Below are 22,185 nucleotides of genomic sequence, written 5' to 3'. Positions count from 1 at the left end.
ATTTCAGGACAGTTTTTACTTTGATCTTTCTTGTCCTTGTAATACCAAACCTAGTGAAACTCGTCCTGTTAGTGATGGTATCAACATTTTTCTTGCTAATAATCTCACGTAGAAGTTGCCTGAGTAACACGGTAGTTCTTCTGATAAGGTTTGAGGTGGACTAAGAAATTTAGCATAATTGCTACTAAAAATCATTAAATGTTCATATGCTTGAACTGTAATACTAGTTAATGTACTAAGAATATTGCCACATATTATACATTAAGCTGGTTTATGTATAAAATGAATTTATATATAGGCTCTCTACAAGTCTGTCCTAGTCTGCTGGCAGCTTCTCCCGGCGGTTAGGAACAGGAACACGGGGCCCATCAGGTATGTCCGTGCCCGTATTTCAGAACAGACGTGCCTGCAGAAAGCCCGTGAACGGCACAGCACCCGCTCTACGCTCGGGAATAACTGAATGTCTTGGACTTGCGTCTCTGCAGTTGATTCTAGAAACCACCCTTAAACTAACATTCCTAGATTTTTTCCTTGCAGTTTTGGCCCCAGTTACTGCTGTAATTGGTGTAATATTGTACATTTTTAGAAAGGGAAAAATACCTTTCGTGGTTCATCCTCTATTCTGAGAAAGTAGATTTTTTTCCTGACTTTTTCTTTTAACACATTAGAATTAGGAATCGTGGTAATATTTTGATAGTTATTTTTGTTTTCTGTACCAGTAATAAATTTATGAACATAATTTGAGGCTAAAGGTGAAGCTCTGTATGGATGACCTCAAGTCTTCTCATGTTCGTAAGACATCTGAAAACACAGGAATTGCGTGGGACTTGGCACTTGTTCTCTCTCTTAGATGTTCTGGTATCTTTTTGCACATATACATTTATTTTTTTCATGTAGTATACCTGATCTTTTTGTGACTATGATCTATATAAGCTTACCTGTGCATGATTAAAGTAAAAACAATTCTGAATATCCCTGTAGGTTAATCCTTAAAACCCTATGTGTGATGCAATATAAGAGCGGTAGAAGCGTAAGTATAGAATTTGACTGTAATGTAGAAGTGGAATGTTTTTAATGTTTACCAGTTTAATCAAGCAAGTGAACACACTTGGTCAAATTAAAATATCTAATTATTTATTCACATAGAAACCAGTAAATTTCAGGGTTCGTAGCACAAAACTTTTTGTTAAAAAAAGAAAACAAGTTATGCCATATAGCTTCTTTACACTCAATAAAGTAGCATCATCGCAGATAAACCTAAGATTACAATAGAAGTGAAACATTCCAGATTATATTGGTTGGAGCACAATGTGATGAATATAACAAGAAAATCCTTGTCAGAAATGTTACCACAAGGAAATATCAATAGCTAACACCCATATTCTCCAACTAGAAATCAAGAATATTTGAGTAGATCTTGGCATAAAAGGCACAAAACACAAGGCAAAGCATGCTTGTGTCTTTTGTCACAAAGAAGCATTGACATTTGTGCAACATGGAAAAAGATCAGCATTTTTCCAGACCCTTCCAATATCCTTCCAGACCCTTAATGCCAGTGTATCGCTCCGAGTCCAGATGGAAGTGCCTACAGGAAAAGAAGAGTATATAGACAAGAACATGTCTGTACCCTTCCAGGAGATCTTAGCTCATATACCGAGGCAGCAGCTACTACAGTATTGTTAGTAGTAAATAAATACACCATAGCCTTTTAATAATACAGCCACTGGCAGCTAGCACTTGTGGGAATTAGCTAAGAATGTTTACAATGCTGGAAACCCCTCGTAAACATGGGTTTACCACTTGCATTTAAGTGTGTGATGCCAGCTCCCTCTTTTCTTCAAATGAGCTTTTTTTAAAAAGTTTGAGTCCTTGAAGTAAAGGGCTCTCTTCAGAAGAGAATGCTGCCTATTGCACAGAGGAATGGCTTCTCTGATTTTAAGGTGCTTCAGAAAGACAGATCAAACATCCGAGGTATTTCCTTCTGTCATGGGCCATCATACGAGCATCTCGTTAGCAGCCCGTGTGCTATATTTCTATAACAAGCCTATCTTCATCATCACTGCTAGTGTCATCATACTCAACTCTGGTTTGCTTCCTCATCATCTCTAACCCTCTCTTCTTGTATGCCTTGGAAGGTGTTGCAGCGTAAGTCTCGGACTCGGGGGACCTGAGAGTAACTGGGGGCTCTGTAAAGGCAGCAGTGGCCGTTCCGCGTGGCCTTCCATGGCTGTTGGCCTGCAGGTGGGCTCCGTCCCTCTCTGCGCCTCCCTGAAGGGCGAGGATTTTTTGAGAGAAGTTTGGCTGCTCGGTGTAGTCTGTGCTGGGTAATTCCGCCCTTGTGACTGACTCTGCCTTTGGTCCCAATAAACGTGAACGTCCAGGCTGGGAACGGGGCATTGAGTTGTCTTTTGGAGATGAGTATGCGTTTGCTTCGGCTGGAAGGTTTTCCCTTCCCGAGGCTTGGGTCAGCGGCTCGAACGTACCAAATCTTTGACTCTCTGGGTCCATATTCAGCGTGTTTCCCTGGCTTGCTTCTGGATGTAAGGGCAGAGGACCAGTAGTCTCTGCGTGTGAGCTGTCAGGTTGGTCACCTCTGCCTGTACTTGTAGAATCAGAGGGGCAGGACCAAGCAGCAGATGCTGTTGAGTCGCTGGGGACGCTTGGCTGCGACTGCCCTGGGCCGGGGGGCAGCAGGGGGGGTTGTGTCGCGGTGCAGCAGGACTCCGGCTCGCTGCCGGCCGGCGGGGTGGCTGTGCTCACAGGGGAGGAGAAGGAATGGGCTGCCAGAGGTGTTTCCAGAGGAGCTGTAACGTTCTGAAAAGAGAAGTTTGTTCTTGTGTGTTCCCTGATTTGCCCAGAAATGTCCTGTAGAAACTGGGGGGGGGGGGGGAAGATTTACATGTACAATTTTCAATCCAGAGCAATTCCATCCTTCATAAAAGTGCAGTGATTATCTTAGTTGACTGTATCAGGAGAAAACATTTACCTCTGCTGTAACTCGTATCAACTGAGTAATTAAGCATAATGTCAGCCTCTATTTATACAACTGTGATTATATTTGCACTCTTTTTTTTTCATTACTGCAGACCGAGTTACTCATCCCTCTTTTTATGAGAAAACTTTTTTTTTCTCCCAGTGTGTGTGGGAGGTGTAGTAAAGGATATATTTTTTCCTTAGGTTTTTTTTTCTTGGGTGGGTGACAGACCATGCTAATAATTTATGGGTGAGAGGGGTTGGGGGTTTCAAGCTGCATTCTTATGTACCGTCTAGGATGATGTTCTTCTCGTTAAGATATTTTAATATCTTTATATCTTTTAATATCTTTAATATCTATTTAAAAGTATTGCAATGATGTTTGTGCAATGCAGGGGGAAAGGTTTGTGATGAATCTGTACGAAATATTACAGTGTTCGAGGCGGTGAGATACGTGTAGGAAATAAAATTACTTAGTAAAAAACATTTTCAGGATTAGGTTCCTAAATATGATGCTGCTTATGGTAGCTGAAGAAGCAGCGCTCACGCCGCCCAGCAGCGGTCTGCCTCGGCAGCTCTCGTCCTTGCGCGTGGCCAGGGGAAGCCTCGGGGTCAGTGCCACGAGGCCGCGCAGCGAGCGCTGCCCGGAGACCTGCAGTCCGTCCCGCCACGGCCAAAACCCCAGCAGCGCCGGCTTCCACAAGGGCTAACGAAATTGGGGTGCCAGCCTGGGTACGTGTTCTTCCCACGCGACGTGGCCATTGCGCTTCCCTAGTTTCAGGCTCCCTGTCTGTGCCTCAGGATACGCTGTGCTGCGTCTGCCGGCACCTCCGACATCGGCGGTGCCGATGATCCGTGTCAATTGATGCAAGTGTGATTGCTCTTTTAAAACAACTAATTCTAACATTAGTAAGTTTTCATGATATTTTAACCCCACAAATACCTTTAACACATTTTTAAACAAAATCTGTGACACAAAGTAGTCTCAACTTGAACTTTAAAACAGCTGAATATAATTCAAGTTTTAATTACCAATATCCCAATAGCTTTTTCTTTTCTTTTAATAAAAAAGCAATACATGAATTAAGGTACAATACCTACTTTTTTATCCATTTTGTCTTTTTCTTTAACATGGTTTAGATTTTCAATATGTGAAGATATTCCTGAGTTATTCTTTCCTTCTTTTTTCCTCCTGCAAAGTGGCTTGTCTGAGGTGGAACGAGATGTGTCTTTTTGCTGGTATAGGTAATTTTCTATTGAAAAGAGGTCAAAGAAACTTTTACTTTTATTTTTATTCCCCCACATGCTAGAATTTACTAAATTTCTCATCATATCACTGAACTAACTTCTATGTTTTTACTATTTTCTGTACATTTTTATTCTAAGCCTGATACATTTTCTCATTTACTTATACGTGTTTGGGTTTGGGGGTTTTCTTGGCCATTGTTGCCCTGCAAAGTAATAGCTGTTGATATCTGCTATGAACGGAGACGGGGTATTGTCCCTGCTTCCAAGATGGTTGTGGCATAAACATCATTTGCATTAATACCGCTAATTAAATGGGGGTGCTGGTCTGAAACACGGAAGCAAATCAACACGCCAAGCCCCTTTCCCACTGCAACATACCGTCTTGTTTCGGAAACAGATCAAGATCCATCTTAAAACTGTTTAGGCTGCTAGTGGAAGGTTATTTTGAGTTATTTCTTTTTAAAATGTCCTCCTGATTGTCAAATTCACATATGTAAGTATGTGAATGAAAATCATGCATTCGGTTCTGAAAATGTGCGAGATGTTTGTATTCTTACTCACGAAACAAAGTGAAGGACAAAAAGGGGTTTGCAGTTCCATGTGGAACAGGTGCGCATCAGAGATACTGCTAACGTTCATTCTCTTAAAAAATAAATATTCAGTACATTTAAAAAATGTTCAAAATACTTACCGTGTACCTTTGATTGAGAAGAATGGCACTTCTTGTTAAATTTACAGGGTTGTGACGAAGAGCCCTTCTTCAAAGCCTCCAGGGCTCTATTTGGGAAGCCGTGCCGCTTGCTCGGGCGGCTCAGTTTCAGCTGAGCATATCCGTGCGTGTGCCTCCCCCGGGTCCTGCGTGGCCGACGGCATCGAAAGGGTAAACAAGTATGTGGGATTGAAAAGCAGCCAGAGTAGAATAATGCCACATCATCCCGTAAATTTAAGTCTAACAGCAATTTACCACTGTGAAGGAGATGTTAATTTATGTTGATTCCAAAAAAAAAAAAAAGCAGGATTTTAGGCAAGAGACCCACAATTATTTTATTAAGTTTTTCCTCAGTAGGATTCAGTAAATTCTTGGTTTGCTAAGAGAAAAGGATTCAGGAATAACAGATCCTTTTTCCTATATCTGGAATTTTAAAACAACATACTTCATGAAGACGTGAATCACACAGGAATCACCTGCGAGCGCATAGTTGTTGGCTTTGTTACGTTTCACTTCCTATGTGCTACCTACTCATCAGCACTAATGCCAGTCGCTGAATAACCCGGCTCTGCCGCGTCCCCTGCTCTGGCCACGTCCCTCGGTAACTCCCAACGGTTGGGACCGAAGGATGTCGGAAGGTCCCATTCCTCTATCGATGGAATCGGTCACTATACACAGAGTAATAAGTAAATCTAAAAGGGCGTGCTTATTCAGGTGTTTGGCATTATTAGAAAAATATATTACATTTCATGATTAACAGTTTGGGCGGTTAGCTGGTAATATGCATGCCCTGAGCTTTCAGCACCCTGTACTTACTTGGTATAGCCAAATAAATAAATTCTGAGACCAGCAGGAAAACAAAACAAAACAAAAAAACGCCCCAAAAACAACCCAGAAAAAGAAGTCCTAGAGGAATGTCACTGGACTGGGTGACATTGGCCTGAGTTTTCTATTTTTGTTCTTATGATCCTTCAAAATTGCAGTGCTGTTTTTCAAACTGGCCACGGTGATTAAGTTATGACACTGATTTGTGCACAAGGGAGTCACTCTGTCTGGTTTTGGTCGTGAAATAAAATAAGAGGGATATACCTGCACAATATGTGTTTCTTATTGGAGCAAGTCAGCAGCCATCTGCTACCCACGCTCTTCAAGGAGCGGAGGCTGAATCTTCCACCGATACGAGCTCCCATTAAAAACGGAGAAACTCTGCTGCCTGATACAATGTGCCTTTGATAGTTCTATACCCAAGTTCTTCCTGCTTTTTATTTAAACCGAACGATCCTTTAAAGTACAGATGGCTTTGTTAGTTTGTGCTAGAACTTGATATTTATTCTTCTGCATTCTCTTGTGAACACAAGTTCAGGACCTAGATCTCCTGAGGACAAAAGGGTCTCACACGGGGCTTTTAGGTGTAACAGGATTAAAAATGGAAGTATTTTGGTTCCCGTCAAATAAAAGTAAATGCTGACGATTCTGGCAGACAGGAATCATTTCTAAAGCAGAGTGAGATTCAACTGACCAGGCATCATCTTTCTTTGGCATATGTCTGTTTTGCTTAGAAAAGTCTGTTCCTGATAGTAAACCCCGTACGGACATTTTTTATAGTTTACCTTTGTGGAACTGCTGCTCTTGCTGAGAGATTCATTTTTTCCCCCAATTTTGACAAGGTTGAATTTTGGGGATGACTTTTTATTTTCTGTGGAGCTTTTACACCCATTTTGGCAAAATTATGTCTGTATCTAGGGAAGGTGAAAACCATATTCCATACCATTTTGGGGTGACTTTAATCTTTTTCTGTTTGTGGCTCCTCTTGACTTTGTTTGTTGAGAGTTTTTCCTTTTTGCAAACTACTGTTTTCTTCTTTTGCTCTGAAATATTTCTGAAAGCACCACCAGGAGCTGCTGAGCTTAACTGTTGAGAATATTGGAAAAAAATTAAGTACGTTAAAATTGTGAATTACATTAACTGAGAGATTGGAAATCCATGCTCTTTTTAAATAGCACTGAATAGTATAGTAGTTAAATAGCACAACTCTGAATTTTTCCTAGAATTTGTCTGTTAGTTTTTTCTAATCACTTTGTCCATCTACTTTTATAAAACAAAATTGAAACAACTCACTGCTTTTGTGGATCTATATAGAATTAGTGCATGTTCTTTCGCATTCTTCTTCCTATGCAAAAAGTAAGCTTAGTCTTACAGAGCTGCTCTAGGATCTGACAGATAGACCAGTCTGTCTTCACTTACCTGAAAAAGAAAAACTTTCAAATCTTAAACACTTCACAGGGCATTAATGCAGTTTGGGTTTGTGGACGTTTCATGTATCTAAACAATGAGAGATCGAGCACACGGGCTGTCTTTGACTCCAAGTGTCTCCAAGAACAATAAAGTCTTGACATTAATGGTCTGCTGAAGGCCTACTCTAATTGAAATAGTCATTTCAAATGAAAACAGTGAAATACATATGCTGTTATAGAAGAATATGTATGTAAGGGGAAAATCAGGACATAGAAATGCACTCTTCGCCCTAGACAGCATTCCTACTGAAATTCCCGAGTGAAAGAAACTTAAATGTTCACGCAAAAGAATGTGGTTTTCATTCATCAAATGAATATGTAACTTATCTTATTAAAGCACAAATTGTAAATTCTGTATCGACAAAGCCTGTAAATGTCCGTAAATACAGTTTTGATAATAATTTTATTTTTCTAATGGGGGTGGGGGTGTTAGCCAATTGCACCCTCTTGAGAAAGGAAATAGGATTATTAGTATTACCTCCCACGTCTGTTGTCCTTTAGAAAGGGATGAAACCAGTGTTTTTGAACTCCTGTTTGTTAAGCCGTATGCCACAGTCTTGCTGTGTCTAATATTTTTCATTTTGAAAATAGAAATATCGTATTTTGACAGCGTGCATTCATTGCTTGACTCCTTGCCGCGGGTGTGCATGGAGGAGTAGGCAGAGTCTGCACTCCCCTTCTGCTCGGCAGGCAGAGGGAGGCTTCTCGTTAAACAACACCACGTTAATCGAGGTTCAGCATTTAGTGATGGGAAGGTGCCCTTCGTGCTTGCTGCTATTAAACTTCCAGAGCAGCAAGTCAGATTATTGTGGGGTGGTGCTGGGAATTCTTTACCGCGAGTGGTGAGAGTGTGGCAATAGAAAGTGCCAAAAGAATGGCAAAACCACATGGGGCTGTCCGTCGAGCGCTGAGGATGCTGCGTGTCCTGCAGCGCTGGTGAAGGGTCCCTCAGAACGCAGGGAGCTCCTCCTCCCTCCCAGCCCTCGGCCGCTGGCTCTGCGTCCTTGCTAGAGGCTGGCGGCATCATCAGAGAGTCGCTTCCTGGGCGAAGGCGATGTAAAACCTTCCTCTCTTCTTTGATGTCAGCTGATATGAAGAAACCACTTGGATACATAGAAGTAAAGCGTATGTTCTTCCTGGGGGTCTGTGTAGAAGAAGTAGTTGTGCGCATCCACTTCTCTTCTGTTTGCCTTTGATAATTTAATTTATTTTTGTTCTGTTTGTTTTTCCAAGCATCTCTTATAATATCCGGCTGCCTGAAGTTTTGGTTATAAAAGGTGTTACCTGCTGTGGTTAAGCTATTTGTTGTTTCTGAATGGACTGGTGAACAAAATACTGGAGTTTTCCAGTTGGCGTGTACGTTCCACCGTAGCTCTCCTTTGCTGGCCTTTTGTCTGGCTTCAAGTCTTACAGGGGACCAAACCACATCGTTAGAGTGAGAACGGAGTGCTGCGCTGGTGGGGGAGCCAGGGGGGCTGGTTGAGGTGTCTGTTGCAGACGTGCAAGGTGAAATCTTCTGTTCTGGTCCAAGCAAAAGCGACAAATCTGAGGCTCTCTTGTCTTGCGGCAATTTGAGGATATATTTTGGAGCAAAGGCATTTTGTTGTGGGACTGGAGTTAAACGACCAGGTTGCCGAGGATGAATTTTAGAAGACATGTCAACAGCATTGTCACTGAAAAGCGGTGCTTTTGCTCCTGTTTCCACAAGACGTGTTTTGACATCTTCATCTGTTGCATTCTGCAAGGCAAAAGAATTGCAATCACTTCCCCTTAATTCAGGCCCTAAAAATCCCACAAATGAAGCTTTTGAGGTACCTGCTGAATGTGAAAGAGGGTTAACATCACTGTAATTAAGAGCTTTTGTGGGGAGTTTGATTGTTTTCATATACTCCACGTTCTCAGTACCTCCAGTGCATTCATTATTTCCTGTGCTTAATTTTTGCCCCTCTGCTTTACCGGAGCGTGTCAGCGGTGCCATGGACAGACACTGGGCGCTGGTGCAATAGACCCTCTCTGCTTCTTTTCCCCCATTGCTTTCACTACTGGGAGTAGGGCTGGACTTTGAAGTAATGTCTTCTGTCTTCTCCACTTCAAATTTCAGCTTTTTTCTTTCTGATGGTAAATTCTGGGACTTCCCTGCAGCTTCTCTGTTGCTGCTGCAATGGGCCCCCGGGGGCGTCAGGGCGCGCGGGCCGGTCCCCTTGCTCCTGCTACGGTTTCCGTTGTCGTTTGAAGTGCTTTTACACTCTGATTCAGATGTACTGGATTCTTTCCCAGGGCTTGGTTTTCCCCATTTGCTACTCTGTGCTGGCAAGCGGTCGTCGTTCCTGCCGTTCGCGTTGAGCGGACAGGGCGGGTTTTGGAGCCTGAGCTCACAGCTGCTGGGAGCCGGTGACGCGCCGTGGCCACCTGAGCACTTGTCTGTGTCGCTGCCACCGAGCTCTCGGGAAGTCCTGCTCGTCACAGCCTGCGCACCAGCGTTTCCTGAGTGCGGTGTCTCCGTGGCGTAGGTTGAACTGTTGGCAGTTTCCCCAGAGGACACATCCTGTACAATATGGTTACCATTAGTACAGGTTTGTGATTTACTGGTGTTCAAACCTGTTGTCACGAGGGAGGAGAGGCTGTCACTTGCAGAGCTCCCGCCATCTCTCTCCTCAGCAATTTCAGTACTGCTGCCTGATTCCTTTGAGTCAGGAGTGAAGCTTGCAGTATCTGTAAGCTTATTCCCCCTTTGTTTAATTTTCTTGGCATTTTGACTGCTTTTCATTTTCTGGTAGATTTTCTTAAATGTTTCATCTCCATACATTTGCCATTTTTCTTGAGAGAACATCTTTAACTTCCTTTGATGGTGTTTCTTATTTTTGGCACCGATTCCTTCTCCAGCCCCAAGCCTGTTGCTCCCTTGCAGCTCCTCTGGGGCAGGAGGATGATCAGCCACGTTACTGAGCGGCAAATCATCCACTGCTGTTTGTCGGACTAGCGCTCGGGGATGGCTGTTGGGAAAATCCACTGAATTTGCAGCAAGATTGTTGCTAGGCAGCAAAGCAGCAGCACCCGGATTTACCGGCTGCTTCGTAAGAGAAAGTGGCTTGGAGCAGCCGGCTTTGTCCTGCGCCGCTCTGGTGCCCTCCACAAAGGGCAGGGAGTTGCTCCGGGTGACGGGCACGGCGTCGATGGTGGTGGAGAACTGGGTGGGGACCGAGTGGAAAAACATTGGCTTGCATTTTTCTAGGGGTGCGAAGGTAGATTTTGCTGAACAGAGGGAAAGGTTCTTCTTCCTATTTACATCACAGGTTCTGATGTCAAAATGGAAAGAGTCTTTGTACGTGTAAGGCATTGGCAGATCAATGCTCCCCTGTTTAGAAAGGACAGTTTTTCTGGGCCTAACGTTGTCTAACTGGGTGTCATCCACCACGCTTTTGTTATGAGAAATAAGTTTTGAAATGTGTTCTTCCAGCTTCTTTTTCTCTAGCATCAAGGCCGTAGCTTTCTCAGCCGCCTCCAGCCTGGCGCAGCCCGGGGTGCCGAGGGCAGGCTGGTTTTCCAGCTCGGCGCTGGGCTGGCAGAGGCTGTGGAGCGGGCTGGGGGACGCCAGCTGCAGCTCCGCACTGTCGGAGCGGGACAGGTACCCCGAGTCCGTGCTCTCACACTTCTTCAGCTTGCAGTCAAACGGCTTGTAATCCCACTGCTTTTCCGAAGAGGTTGCCTGCTGCCTTTGCAGCTGAATGTGCTTATTGGCAGTTGGGCTTCTTTGCTCCTGTATCTTCTTTCTCTGGCACTGACCATTTGGCAAAGCCCCTGGAGATGATGAGCTTTGGGGTTCTCTTTCAGGAACCCCCTGATTAGCCTTTGAACTAGAGGACTGATTCGTGGTTTCTTGACTTTCCAAAGCAAATGATGAATTGCTTGTGGCCGGCAGCGAAAGGTCATTAGGAAGTTTCTTAGTGTCCGCGCTGGTCTCTGAACTCACTTGTTCCATTTGCACCCCCTTGTCCTCCCCGGTGCCACTGAGCAGTTTGCTGCTTTGATGTGACGCAATGCTCTCTGCTGATTTCTCATTTTGCTCCAATATGGCAGTGTTGTCCGAGTCTGAGGGCAGTCTGGTGTTGTTGACGTGTGTTTGAGTTCTTCTGTGCTTATACAAATTGCTCTGAGTCTTAAACGCGATACCACAAGTGGTGCAAGGGAAGGGCCTCTCGCCCGTGTGAGAGCGAATGTGCTTCTCAAGGACACTTGGCTTCAAACAATCTCGTCCACAGTGTTTGCAGATATATTTCCCAGCTTTTTTTGATTTTCCTGGGCTTCCAATAGACGCACTTACACAAGAATTTGGTGATGATAAAACCGGCAAAGTGCTCACTATGTTCAGCGTCAGGGTTTGCCCGAGCTGCTTCTGAAAGGCGGAGGGAGGCTGCTGGGAGCCGTCAGCGGGCAGCAGCGTGTTGAGGATGAGCGGCAGGCCGCTGCCCTCCAGCCGCACGCAGCTCCTGCCGGTCACCAGCGGGCTGCCGGGCTGCCAGCCCCCGGGCTGGTACAGCGGCACGGGGAGCGCTTTCACATAGAGGGGCTGGGGCGGCGCTGGCCCCCGCTGCCGAACCTGCGCGGGGTGAAGAGGGGCCGCGGGAGCCGGTGGCTCTGCCCCCGCAGCTGTGACGGCGGGCTGCTCCATCGCGAAGGCCGGCTGCCATACACGGAGGTAGCTGTACGAGAGGGGAAACAAAGTAGGAGAATGAAACAAATTAAACACTTGCCACGGCCGGACTGGGAAAGTTAGCAATTAAGAATAACACGAATCTTATACGCAGGCAATACTTACTTCATTTTCCAGTTAAATTGGCTCATCTTTCATTTCTTAGCTAGGAATTAAAGTTTGGTATGGTGTAAAGAACGTTGAACATTGCACTTAGACCCTACAGTAAGTACCCAAAGTATTAGGAATAAATCTGAGCATCAGATTTGCAAATGGAGGATCTCAGCACCCCAGAAGTAATAAATTTTAAATTTTCTGGAACCATATTCAGCCTGGAGAAGAGAAGGCTCCAGGGAGACCTTAGAGCCCCTTCCAGTCCCTAAAACGGCCCCAGGGAAGCTGGGGAGGGACTCTGGAACAGGGAGGGGAGCCATGGGACGAGGGGGAAGGGTTTTACACTGCAAGAGGGGAGATTGGGATGAGATCTCAGGCAGAAATTCTCTGCTGTGGGGGTGGTGAGCCCCTGTGCCAGGTTGCCCAGAGAAGCTGTGGCTGCCCCATCCCTGGAGGGGTTCAAGGCCAGGTTGGCCGGGGCTTGGAGCAACCTGGGCTGGTGGGAGGTGTCCCTGCCCAGGGCAGGGGGTGCCACTGGTTTATCTTTAAGGTCCCTTCCCACCCAAGCCGTTCTATGGTTCTATTCCCATTACATACTTGTACCATGTTTTTTAATTTAAGAATTTATATTAATAAATGTTAACATAGAAGCACGGAACAGTTAAGGCTGGAAGGGGCCTCAGGAGGGCTCGCGTGAGCCCCGCGCTCAGCTGGGGTTGCACAGGGGTCTCTCTAGCCTGGGTGTGAAAATCTCTGGGAATGAAAACTGCACGGCTTGTGTGGGCAACCCTGCCCAAACACGGGACGTTAAACACGGCTGCATATTACCTGCGTTTACCCAATTTAAGCAAGCAAAGGCCAAACACATAGCAACAAGTGATGCAAAATGAAAATATCTGAACAAAATGAAACCGATGTCCTGTTTTACAAGTGAGTTTTACATAAATACGTATGAAGTAGAAAAGATGGTATCAGAGCAAAATAGTGGGATAAATTAAAGGTATCTTTTGTGTAGCCCAAATTAATTTTGTCTAATTAAAGGTGATACTGTGGTATACTGCTTTCAATCCCAGATGAGAACATTTTGTAGACACGGTTTTTGAAAAAGTGAACCTATTCTTATGAAATCTGTCCAAATATAGTCAGGGGTGGTGGTGGTCCAGACTACTTCTTATTTTACAAAAATATGTCTTATCTTTTTTCTTTCTTAGAAACAAACTAGGAAACTATCCAGATAAACTAGTTGAAAATTATTTTTGGAAGAGCTGATAAAGTCATTGGCATACCCTCTTATAGTTTGGGTGAAAATTAGAAGGTGATCTGGGACCGTTTATTCAAATTCTTATTAAACTCTACTCACAACTCTGTATCCATTGGCTGTTACGAATAATGAGCTGTTCTTGTGCAAACCGTCATAAAACCCCCAGTTGAAATAACATCATCAGTGGCTAAATGTGAAACCCGCAGTTTGTTGCCTTACTGTGTTGTCTGTAGTGGTGTTTGTGTACCTTCCTTGGATCATTTGAATACGTAATCATTACTAGGAAATAGTAAAACAACTTACTCAAAAATATTATATGAAATTTGGACTGGTTCCACGTGACACACTCACTACATTATCATTATTCAAAGCAAAGTCTCCGTCGCATGTAGTTACTGAGAATTTTGGAATAATTGACATAAAGGAGAAATGGCAAACTCAATGTAACTGATTTTGAGTACCGTTAGAGTTACTGTTAGAATAGTTAATAAAGCTGGTAAGCTGATACCGAGTTGGATGGAGATCCAAGAGAAGTTCTGTTCCTTCACAACTGAAAATGATAGTGTCTCACTCACGTCATGTGAAAAAATGGGAAAATAACTTTCTATGAATGATCAAATGAGTTATGTGCTCAGTAATAAATGTAATTAGCATCTCAATAAATAGACTAGGAATTCAGGTAGTTTTCATATTAAATGTATGCACCTCTGAAACTGAAGGATAAAGCAACCCTCTTGGTTATTAGTCTTCTGCAAAGGAAAAGCTTTTGCATATTAGGATATTGCTTCTAATCCCACTGATTATTTCATCCCTCTGCGTAGCTCACAATGCAACTGTAAATACTTGTCTCCTTGAGCACCCGAAAACTAACATACCAAGAACCCGGCACCTGTTCCTCTGCGCTCCTCACTCCGCACCCCTTTGGGAAGTTCTGTTGCTGGCTGGCAGCTTGTGTTTCACAGCCAGGGCTTCTTCCACTTTCTCTCTGATCTGCCTTGCTGATTGCAAGAACTGGAAAAGCGGAGGAAACGCCAGCACTGCAGTCCCCGGGCGCGCTCCCTGACTTCCCTTCCGGGCACGGGCCAGGCCATTGGCTTCTCCGCGCGCGGTACCTGCCCCAGCAAAACTGCGCCTCAGCCCCGGCCGTCAGCGGCCAGCTGCCGAGGGCTGAGGGTCAGACCGTTGATGGGAAAGGCGTCGCTGCCCGGTGGGACTCTGTCTTCACCCAAAGATTTTAGTGTAATAAAAACCCCAGAAAAGAACCCGTCAAGTGAACTGATCTGCACACAGCAACGTGTTAGATTTTGCCTTTTCTCCCCGCTCATTTCAGTGCTCTGTAATGTTCTACAAAGAAAATACTTAAATGATTACAGAGAATTTAAAGGGAAGTTTTAACTAATGCTAAACAAATAAAATGGTGATACACAATCTCATTACTTTTAATAGTTTAATGGTACATTTCTACCAGCTGTGATAGTTTGCTGCTCTTCACAGCAAACAAAAGATACTTCCTTCCTAAGTGAATCTTCCGTGGCTTGTATTCTACTGCAGCGAATATGATCACACTTTTCACGTCTGTCATTTATATATATAAAAAAAAAAGCCGCTGTATTTCTTTGTACACTGACAAAAATAGCTTATCTCAAATTAATTCCACCCCGAGGCTAATCCAGGGGAGTCCTTGCCTAAAGTAGAAAAACTTCCTTTGTTGATGACCCCCCAGGCTCCGTTACTGAGCATCTGCCTCATGTTCTGAACTCAATTTGTAACGTGTAGCATCCAACTACTAGTGTAAAAACTGGATCCTAATTAGATAAGGAAAAATTTCCAATAAGCGAAACTAAAAACAAGATTTGACCTGTCCAAAATTTTCTAAATTAGTTTCTTAAGCTGTCAAAAGTGGTAATTAAAATTCCATTTAAGTACAACTGTTTTGTTCCTAGATTGAATTATACCTTCAGGTTTGTGGAACACTGAAAAGTCAAAAAGTTGGAGAAGTTTCAGATGACAAATCAGCATAGTAGACTAAGTATAAAGTATTTCAATAAGGTGGGGTATAAAAAACTCATTTTAAATCCAACGTGTTCCTCTTTTCTATATAATTTCCCCTTAATTTCAAATATATTTGATAAACTTTGCTTCATTTTATCAGACCTGTTATAGTAATCTTGGATTATACAAGCAAAAGACTTTTGTCTTCTGCATGGCACACGTAAATGCACCATCAACTGCCCATCATTATTAATAAAGTCATAAAATAAGCATGTAACTATTTATTTCCTGCACTTACAAGTAATTTTTTTGACACACCATTGAGAGGAAGGAGCATCATAGTCTTTAAGCAGATGCAGTGCTCAGGCCCCTGGCTTGGTCTACAGCTGTCATCTGTAGACATGATAGAGTTAGTTTATTTTTGTAACCACCCAGAAGCAGCTTTTCAACGTTCTCAACATAGATAGTGTGCTATATTGTAGAAGTCTTTGTCTTTTTTAAAAGCTTTTGGTGATCCCTACCTTAAATATAATACCAGAGAGCATACAGAAGTGGAATCCTCTTTAGTCTGTAAATAATTTTAGCTTACGTACCTTTCATCGAGCCAGGCATTTCAGCAAAAGAAGTTTCATTTCTGTCAATACTTGATGCAAGCAGAGGGAAACGAGGACAAAGACTTGAAACAGATTAGAAGTAGGAAGTTGTTTTTTCTTTTTTTTTTACACAGTAACAACCTTCAGAAAACAGGAAGAGGTGAAACAGAAGAAAGTGAAGTAGCATTTCAATCTCTTCGTCTCCTTTATCATTATTCATGTAGGAACCTATAAACAGAATCAGCTGTCTGCGAAATGCAGCATTCTGTACACCGCATTCAGTTGTATCATCCAGTCAAATACACGGACACAATGGTAGAGTTTTTTTCTTTATACCCCTAAAGGTAATTTGCTTGTAACTTTACGGTAAAGATCTCTCTTAAGATGTGTCGGAAAATAAAAGAATGGTGGAGAGAAGACACTTGCTACATTTGAAATGCTAAACTCCTCATCCAGCGTGGGCATTACCCACCGGCTGCTTCCCCCGCTGCCCGGCGGTGGGGTAGGGCGTAACCAGGGGGGAAAGCGGTGAAAGAGGGTCAAAAGTGTTTAAGTCATGCTCCACAGACCTCCCTAAACTCTGGGAAAAGCTGTAGGGAAAACGGGATAAGGGACAGTCAAGAGAAGTGAAAAGATCATTTTAAGAGTGTAGGCTTTGTTTGTGGGTTGGCTTCATAACGAGTCCTCGGATAAAGCAGTCGGTGGAGCGCGGCGTCCTTTCGGGGGGCGGGAATGGCTGCATCCTCTGCTGCTGTTGGACTGAGTGCATCCCAAACCGCAGCATGCATTCCCTGTAGTCTTACAAAATCAGCATATCTGATCTGTAAAAATTCCTTAGGAATATTGTATTTTGGAAGATGTAGCTTTTAATCTGGTTATAATTTAGCGCGGTGAGCACCTGCCCAATTCCGATAGCCGCAGCTATCCTTGTACATTGGAGACTGGTGAAAGCGTAATGTTGTGGTTGTCGAGCATCCACTTCAGTGGAAGCTCTTTATTTTAGTAATTCAGATGATAGATTAATGCCGGAGGTGTCAATGGATTGTCATTCTGCACAGCTTTATTGCTCTTGGAGAGCTTTGCCTGTGGTTTGGGCTGCTTTCAGGTTGTTTCTGGGCCCTGTTTTAGTAGGCCTCTAATTCTGGAGTTGGAGAAATATTTCTGGTTTATTCTTCATATCTTTTTTGCTTGTCATTTAGTTATTCAGGGGACAAAAAACCTCTTAACAGGGCCTAGTATTGTTGCTTAAAATCCTTCTAGTTTCTATTATACCCCGAAATGCTCCCAGTGATTGGTAATGGCGCTGCACATGCTTAAAATCAGTGAATCTCTAAAACAACATGACACTGCGAACTGCTTCACGGTGAGTCACGCTTCTCGTCTGCAGGCTCAGTCTGTCCATATGGATAAAACTACATGCAGCAACTAGTTTCAGCTCTCCTGGGAGATAACGTTCCTAAAGGAACGGATTCTCACGTGTAAGTGAGATCTTCTGGAGGGTTATTGCATGCTACAGTCAACAAAGTAACAGTGAAACAAAAGATGCGTATCTTGTAACGGAATACTGGCATGAATCAAGTCATACAAACAGAAGATTATGGGCATTTTACATAAGCAGTCAAAATTAGTTTCACTTTGGTTTTATCACATATCTGAATTCTGTTATATTTTATTCCACTTTGAGACAGACTATTATTATTTTAAGTTAAGATTAACTTACTTAAAAGGGACACTTATCTCAAACAGTACTAACAATTCCAGCGGTATCCTGGAACTAGTAACAACTCTGAAACATAAATATGCTTTTAAAATTCATTATTTAGAACACTCAGTAGCATATTGAATTCAAAATGCTAAAACTGTAAACTTTTTATCCTGAGAGGCTTAAAGAAACAAAAATTAAATAAAGCAAGTTACAACTGAAGCAAGTGGCTGCATGGATGTCTGGCACTGTCACACAGGTTTCAGCGTGTAGAAGAATCTTTTGAAGTTTTGTCTAAAATCTCTGAATCTTGAATAAGTGGCTCTGGAATCAGGCTGACTCCACAGCACCCTACGATTCTTCCCATTCCTAGGGATGAACAGACTGCTGTAATGCCTACAAGTAATTTGAGCTGTGCACTTAATAGAGAGGACCACTATTAAACTGCATTAGTTCTATTTGAAATTAAGTTATTTTTGTTTTCTTTTTTTTAACCAATCTGTTTTTGGATGTCACTTCCTAGGCTGGAATCTGAATAGAATAGAATAGAATAGAATAGAATAGAATAGAACAGAACAGAACAGAATAATTAGAATAGGAGTATTTCAGTTGGAAGGGAACAATCGTCTAGTCCAACTGCCTGACCAACTCAGGGCTGGCCGTAAGTTAAAGCATGTTACTGAGGTCATTGTCCAGATGCCTCCTGAATGCTGCCAGGCGTGGGGCATCGACCGCCTCTCCAGGATCTCTATGCAAGATTGCTTACATTCATTTATGTTCAAAACCTTTTCCTGCTCAGAGAAACCCAATTAACTTCAGTTGGCTCAACATACAGCAAAATATCTGTTGCAGCTCTGTAGAAAGGTGAGCCCAGTGTCAGGCGCTACACAGTAGGGAGTACGTGGTGCTGCATCGCCCTTCACTCTCGATTCATGTCGTCGTGAGGATCTGGGGAGATAACCCCCCCACCGCTGGTATGCGTTTCTGGGTTCCAGCAGTCTGCGGAAAGGGCTCCTGCCCGGGTGTCTGAAACCCTCGGTCCTTCAGAGGTACCTACGGGCTTTAGTCAAAGAGGGGCGCAAGGGAAAGTGGCGATAAGCGTGCTTCCTGCACTAATAAGGAAATAGATTTCAAAGATCCTATCAACTACATATTTTAAAGTACTTTACAAACTTGAATGAAAAGAAAGTATCTTATAGGATTGTTAATTGTTCATTTTTCTTATGGGGACGATGATGCTGAGAACAGCACGTGGTGTCTTAGTGTCAGCAGAAGTTACAGACGCTGGAACTGCCGTTTCCTGTTGCCAGTCCAGCCCTGACGGCTGGCGCAAGGGGCCGGTGTTGATGGGGAGCTCCCTTGATTGACTAGACAAAGCTGCTACTGAAACAGTAGCATAATACAGTAATAGTGAACCGTAGGGGCTGAAATAAATTTTGTGCGGGTACTTTAAACACCACCTGTTTGATGGAAAAGTTTAGGAGTGTACCCTGATTCTGGGGCTTTGTAGACCTTAATTCAAACTAGCAAAACGGAACTGATACATTTCCTGATTAACCCAGAAATTACTGTTAATCTTGTTTTCTCCTATTTCTACCTTTGCCCGTTTCTCAGTTTGACTTCATACCCTGAAATGTCTCATAACAGAAGTACTGACTTCACCTCTCACGTGCTCGGAAGGGCTGTGGCCGCTCCCGCAGGAGCGCAGCAGCGTGCAGAGCACTCAACCCTTGTCAACAAAGGTGAGAGGCTCAGCCCCCTGCAGAATTAGGATGAAAATGTGTGGTTCCCTAATCATCCAAAACCCTCATGATCTTTCAGTGATAACATTTCTTGCCCAGATTCTGACTTTGGGAAATCTTGCTACTTGTTACGAAGTCATTGCTCCCGAAGTTTTGCCCTGCCTGGCATGTTGTCAAAGTACAAAGCCACTAGAGAACACACTGATCGAACTTTGAAATTCTTGTACCACATCCTGAGGACAAGTGTTTTTGACACTGTACTCACAGGATTGTGTAATATCAGTGAAATTGGTTTATTTTTGTAAACACCATATCAGAATACAGCATTAGAACCTTTTAAGTTGAATGTGATCTGTGATGCCTTTCCTTCATTCTAGGACAGCACCAGTGTTTTCATCATTATTAAATATACAGTTTGCTATCTTTTTGATTCTCCTTTTCTTGAATATTCATAAATGAAAACATTCAAAAGGCTTAAATCAATAAGAACGTTGTTAGCTAAAATATATTTTAATGCGTAAGTAAGCGTCGTATTGGCCCTTTTGATCTCTTCCTGCAATTTGTATCAGAGAATATTTCCTATTCTACTTCTTATGCTGCTACTTTTCTCAGCTCCAATCATAAGAAATGCTTTCTAGTTTATTATATGTATTTATTTAAAATTTATACCACTTCTTTCTAAAAAGAGACATATTTAACACATCTGTTGGTTTTGTAACACTGTTGGTGGCTTCACAATGAAAAAAAAAATAGGATTGTTAGTGCTTAAAAAATCTAAAGAGCTTAAAGGATTTCCATTCTTTTGTCCTTTCATCAAATTCACTCCTGTGCATTTCCCTTGTTAGGAAAGAGTTAACAACCTCCAGCCAGCAGTCTGTAATCAACAGGTTGCTCTAACAGAGAAATAATAACCCTAATCCATCTTTTAAAGTTTCGGAGGTTGGACTAAACGATGAAAACATACTGATTAAAGCCCTCTTAGAAATAGAAGTGGGGCCATTACTAAAATGCTTTGTGTTTTAGGGCAAAATCGTTCTCACTGCTAAGTGAAAAATCCATCACATAAAAAAATATTATAACTTTAAAATTTCTGTCTTAATGATATCTCTGTCTATATAAAATGATAACGAAACACTTGCTAACCTTTAGGTGGCCAATTCACAGGCAGGTGGAGAGGTTCAGGTCTCCCTGGAATAGCGTTGAAACAAAAGAAGCATCCTGTTTTCTTTTTTCAGTGTCTTTCTCTTCTCTTTTTTTTAAGCGTTTGAAAATTGGAGGGTGGGTGGTGGGGTGTGCGCGAGGAGCGGAGGGGGTGCAGCCAGCCCACGCTTGGTGTGGGAAGAGTTTTAATGGCCGATGCTGGTAATGTGGTTTGCCTGCCTCGGTGTCTGCACTACTGCAGCTCTGTGTGTGGGCGTAAAGAAATGACACGACTGGGTTTCAAACCATTACACTGAAGATTTGCAAACAGTTAAAAAAAAAAAACACACAACCCCATCAGGCACAAATGAAAAATTATTACTTTTTTTCTTTTATCTTTTTCTAAGGCTTGTTTGTTGGTTTGTGTTTTGTTTGGTTTGGTTTTTTTTTTTAACTTAACAGATGTAATCCAGTCAAGTTTATTCCTCAGCTTCTAAATTTAAAAAGGGAAATTAAGTCTTTAGGAAGGTTTTTGATTTTATGTAGTGAGAACATTTTATTATGATTTTTGCTGATATTTTTTAATTAACCTACAAGAGCCCGTGTTCCAAAAGGCATCTAGGTTTCCACAGTGAAAGTCTTCAGAGGAGACCTCTATTTCTGCCTTTGACCATGCTGAATAGGTGCCCAACTCTTGGCAGCACCGAGTGGCGTGGGGCGATGGGCCACCGCACAGCCGCCGGGTGGGAGATCTTAGACCGTGACTGTCCCCTTGGGTATTCCACAAAACACAGCCAGGAGAAGAGGGACGTCCTGGCAGCCCCTTTCTGGGCAGTAGCCTGGCAATGGCGGGGCCTCCCCCTCCACGGCGGGCAGGGAACCGAATGTTGGCTGCAACTCCTGGGTGCAGAGACGACCACCGGGAGCGAGACAAAGGGGCTGTTCTCTATAATAATATGGGCAGTGAGAGGAAAATGCTGTTTAAGCTAAAATTTAATTATTGGCGCAAGAGAAGGTGAATATAAATGGTTATGAATGCGCTGGTTTGGGGAGGGACGGGTGGAAGGTTTTTGTCAGACAAGCGAGAACACTCCTCAGACATATTTTTGGCCCCAAAGAGTGAAACAGAGACAAAACAGTTTTAGGAAGGAGCCTTAAAACTTCAAGGAACCTTTATGATTTGGCCGCTCCAGGATAGGAAGGGACTAACACTTGTTAAATACGTATCTTCATGTATGTATGAGAGAAGATGTTCAGCTGGAAAATCACGCGCTTGGACACAAGGCGTGTGCATTCTTGAGCGTAATGGTTTAGGTGTGTATTTTTTTTCAGATGTTCAAATGAGCCTCAAATCAAATAGGATTCCTATTGTGTTTGGTATTTTGCTGACAAGATAAAGCAGGGCAACTGGATATAGGGACAAAGGGGACGGGGCAGAGAGGTGACGCGGCCTCGTGCCCGTACTGCTGGGCAGTGTCACTGGCCATCCTTCGCCCCGGCTCCTGCCGCGGCCGAGAGCTCCAGCGGGGAGGGCCCAGAGCCAAACGCGGATCCGCAGAATGCAGCGAGTGAGTGAAACCAGCACGGCTGGACTCGAGCACTTCAGACTAATAATCCCAGCCTTCAACAAAGAGTCTGATAAAGGTAGTTAAACAATGACTCGTGCTGCAGTGAGTGAAAAACGATCTTCAATTCTCTATCTGTCTGGTAAAACTGTCAAAGAGATA

At 43.2% G+C, this 22,185-nt stretch overlaps 1 protein-coding gene and 1 long non-coding RNA gene across 8 annotated transcripts in view; one reads left to right on the top strand and one right to left on the bottom strand.

Moving 5' to 3' along the window:
• The window catches only part of LOC134522236 (uncharacterized), a 120,760-nt gene that overhangs the window by 83,301 nt on the left and 15,274 nt on the right, over positions 1 to 22,185 (top strand). The window lies entirely within an intron of this gene.
• Positions 1,159 to 20,703, bottom strand: ZNF831 (zinc finger protein 831). 4 transcript variants are annotated; one of them, XM_063350157.1, is made up of 7 exons: positions 20,462 to 20,703; positions 15,875 to 16,102; positions 7,703 to 11,924; positions 6,699 to 6,841; positions 4,913 to 5,076; positions 4,075 to 4,226; positions 1,159 to 2,874 (listed from the first exon to the last, which is right to left on the bottom strand). In XM_063350157.1, the coding sequence occupies exons 3-7, from the start codon at positions 11,891 to 11,893 to the stop codon at positions 2,026 to 2,028; spliced, it is 5,499 nt and encodes a 1,832-aa protein (XP_063206227.1). In that variant the 5' UTR covers positions 11,894 to 11,924; positions 15,875 to 16,102; positions 20,462 to 20,703; the 3' UTR covers positions 1,159 to 2,025. The 4 variants fall into 4 exon arrangements, with proteins under 4 accessions (XP_063206227.1, XP_063206228.1, XP_063206229.1 ...); XM_063350158.1 differs by having other exon boundaries at positions 15,875 to 16,015; XM_063350159.1 differs by lacking the exon at positions 15,875 to 16,102.

Source organism: Chroicocephalus ridibundus, chromosome 12 (assembly GCF_963924245.1).
Source record: "Chroicocephalus ridibundus chromosome 12, bChrRid1.1, whole genome shotgun sequence".
Lineage (NCBI taxonomy): Eukaryota > Metazoa > Chordata > Aves > Charadriiformes > Laridae > Chroicocephalus > Chroicocephalus ridibundus.
Note: the sequence above shows the minus strand (reverse complement) of the source record. Positions and strands in the feature narration are given on the sequence as shown.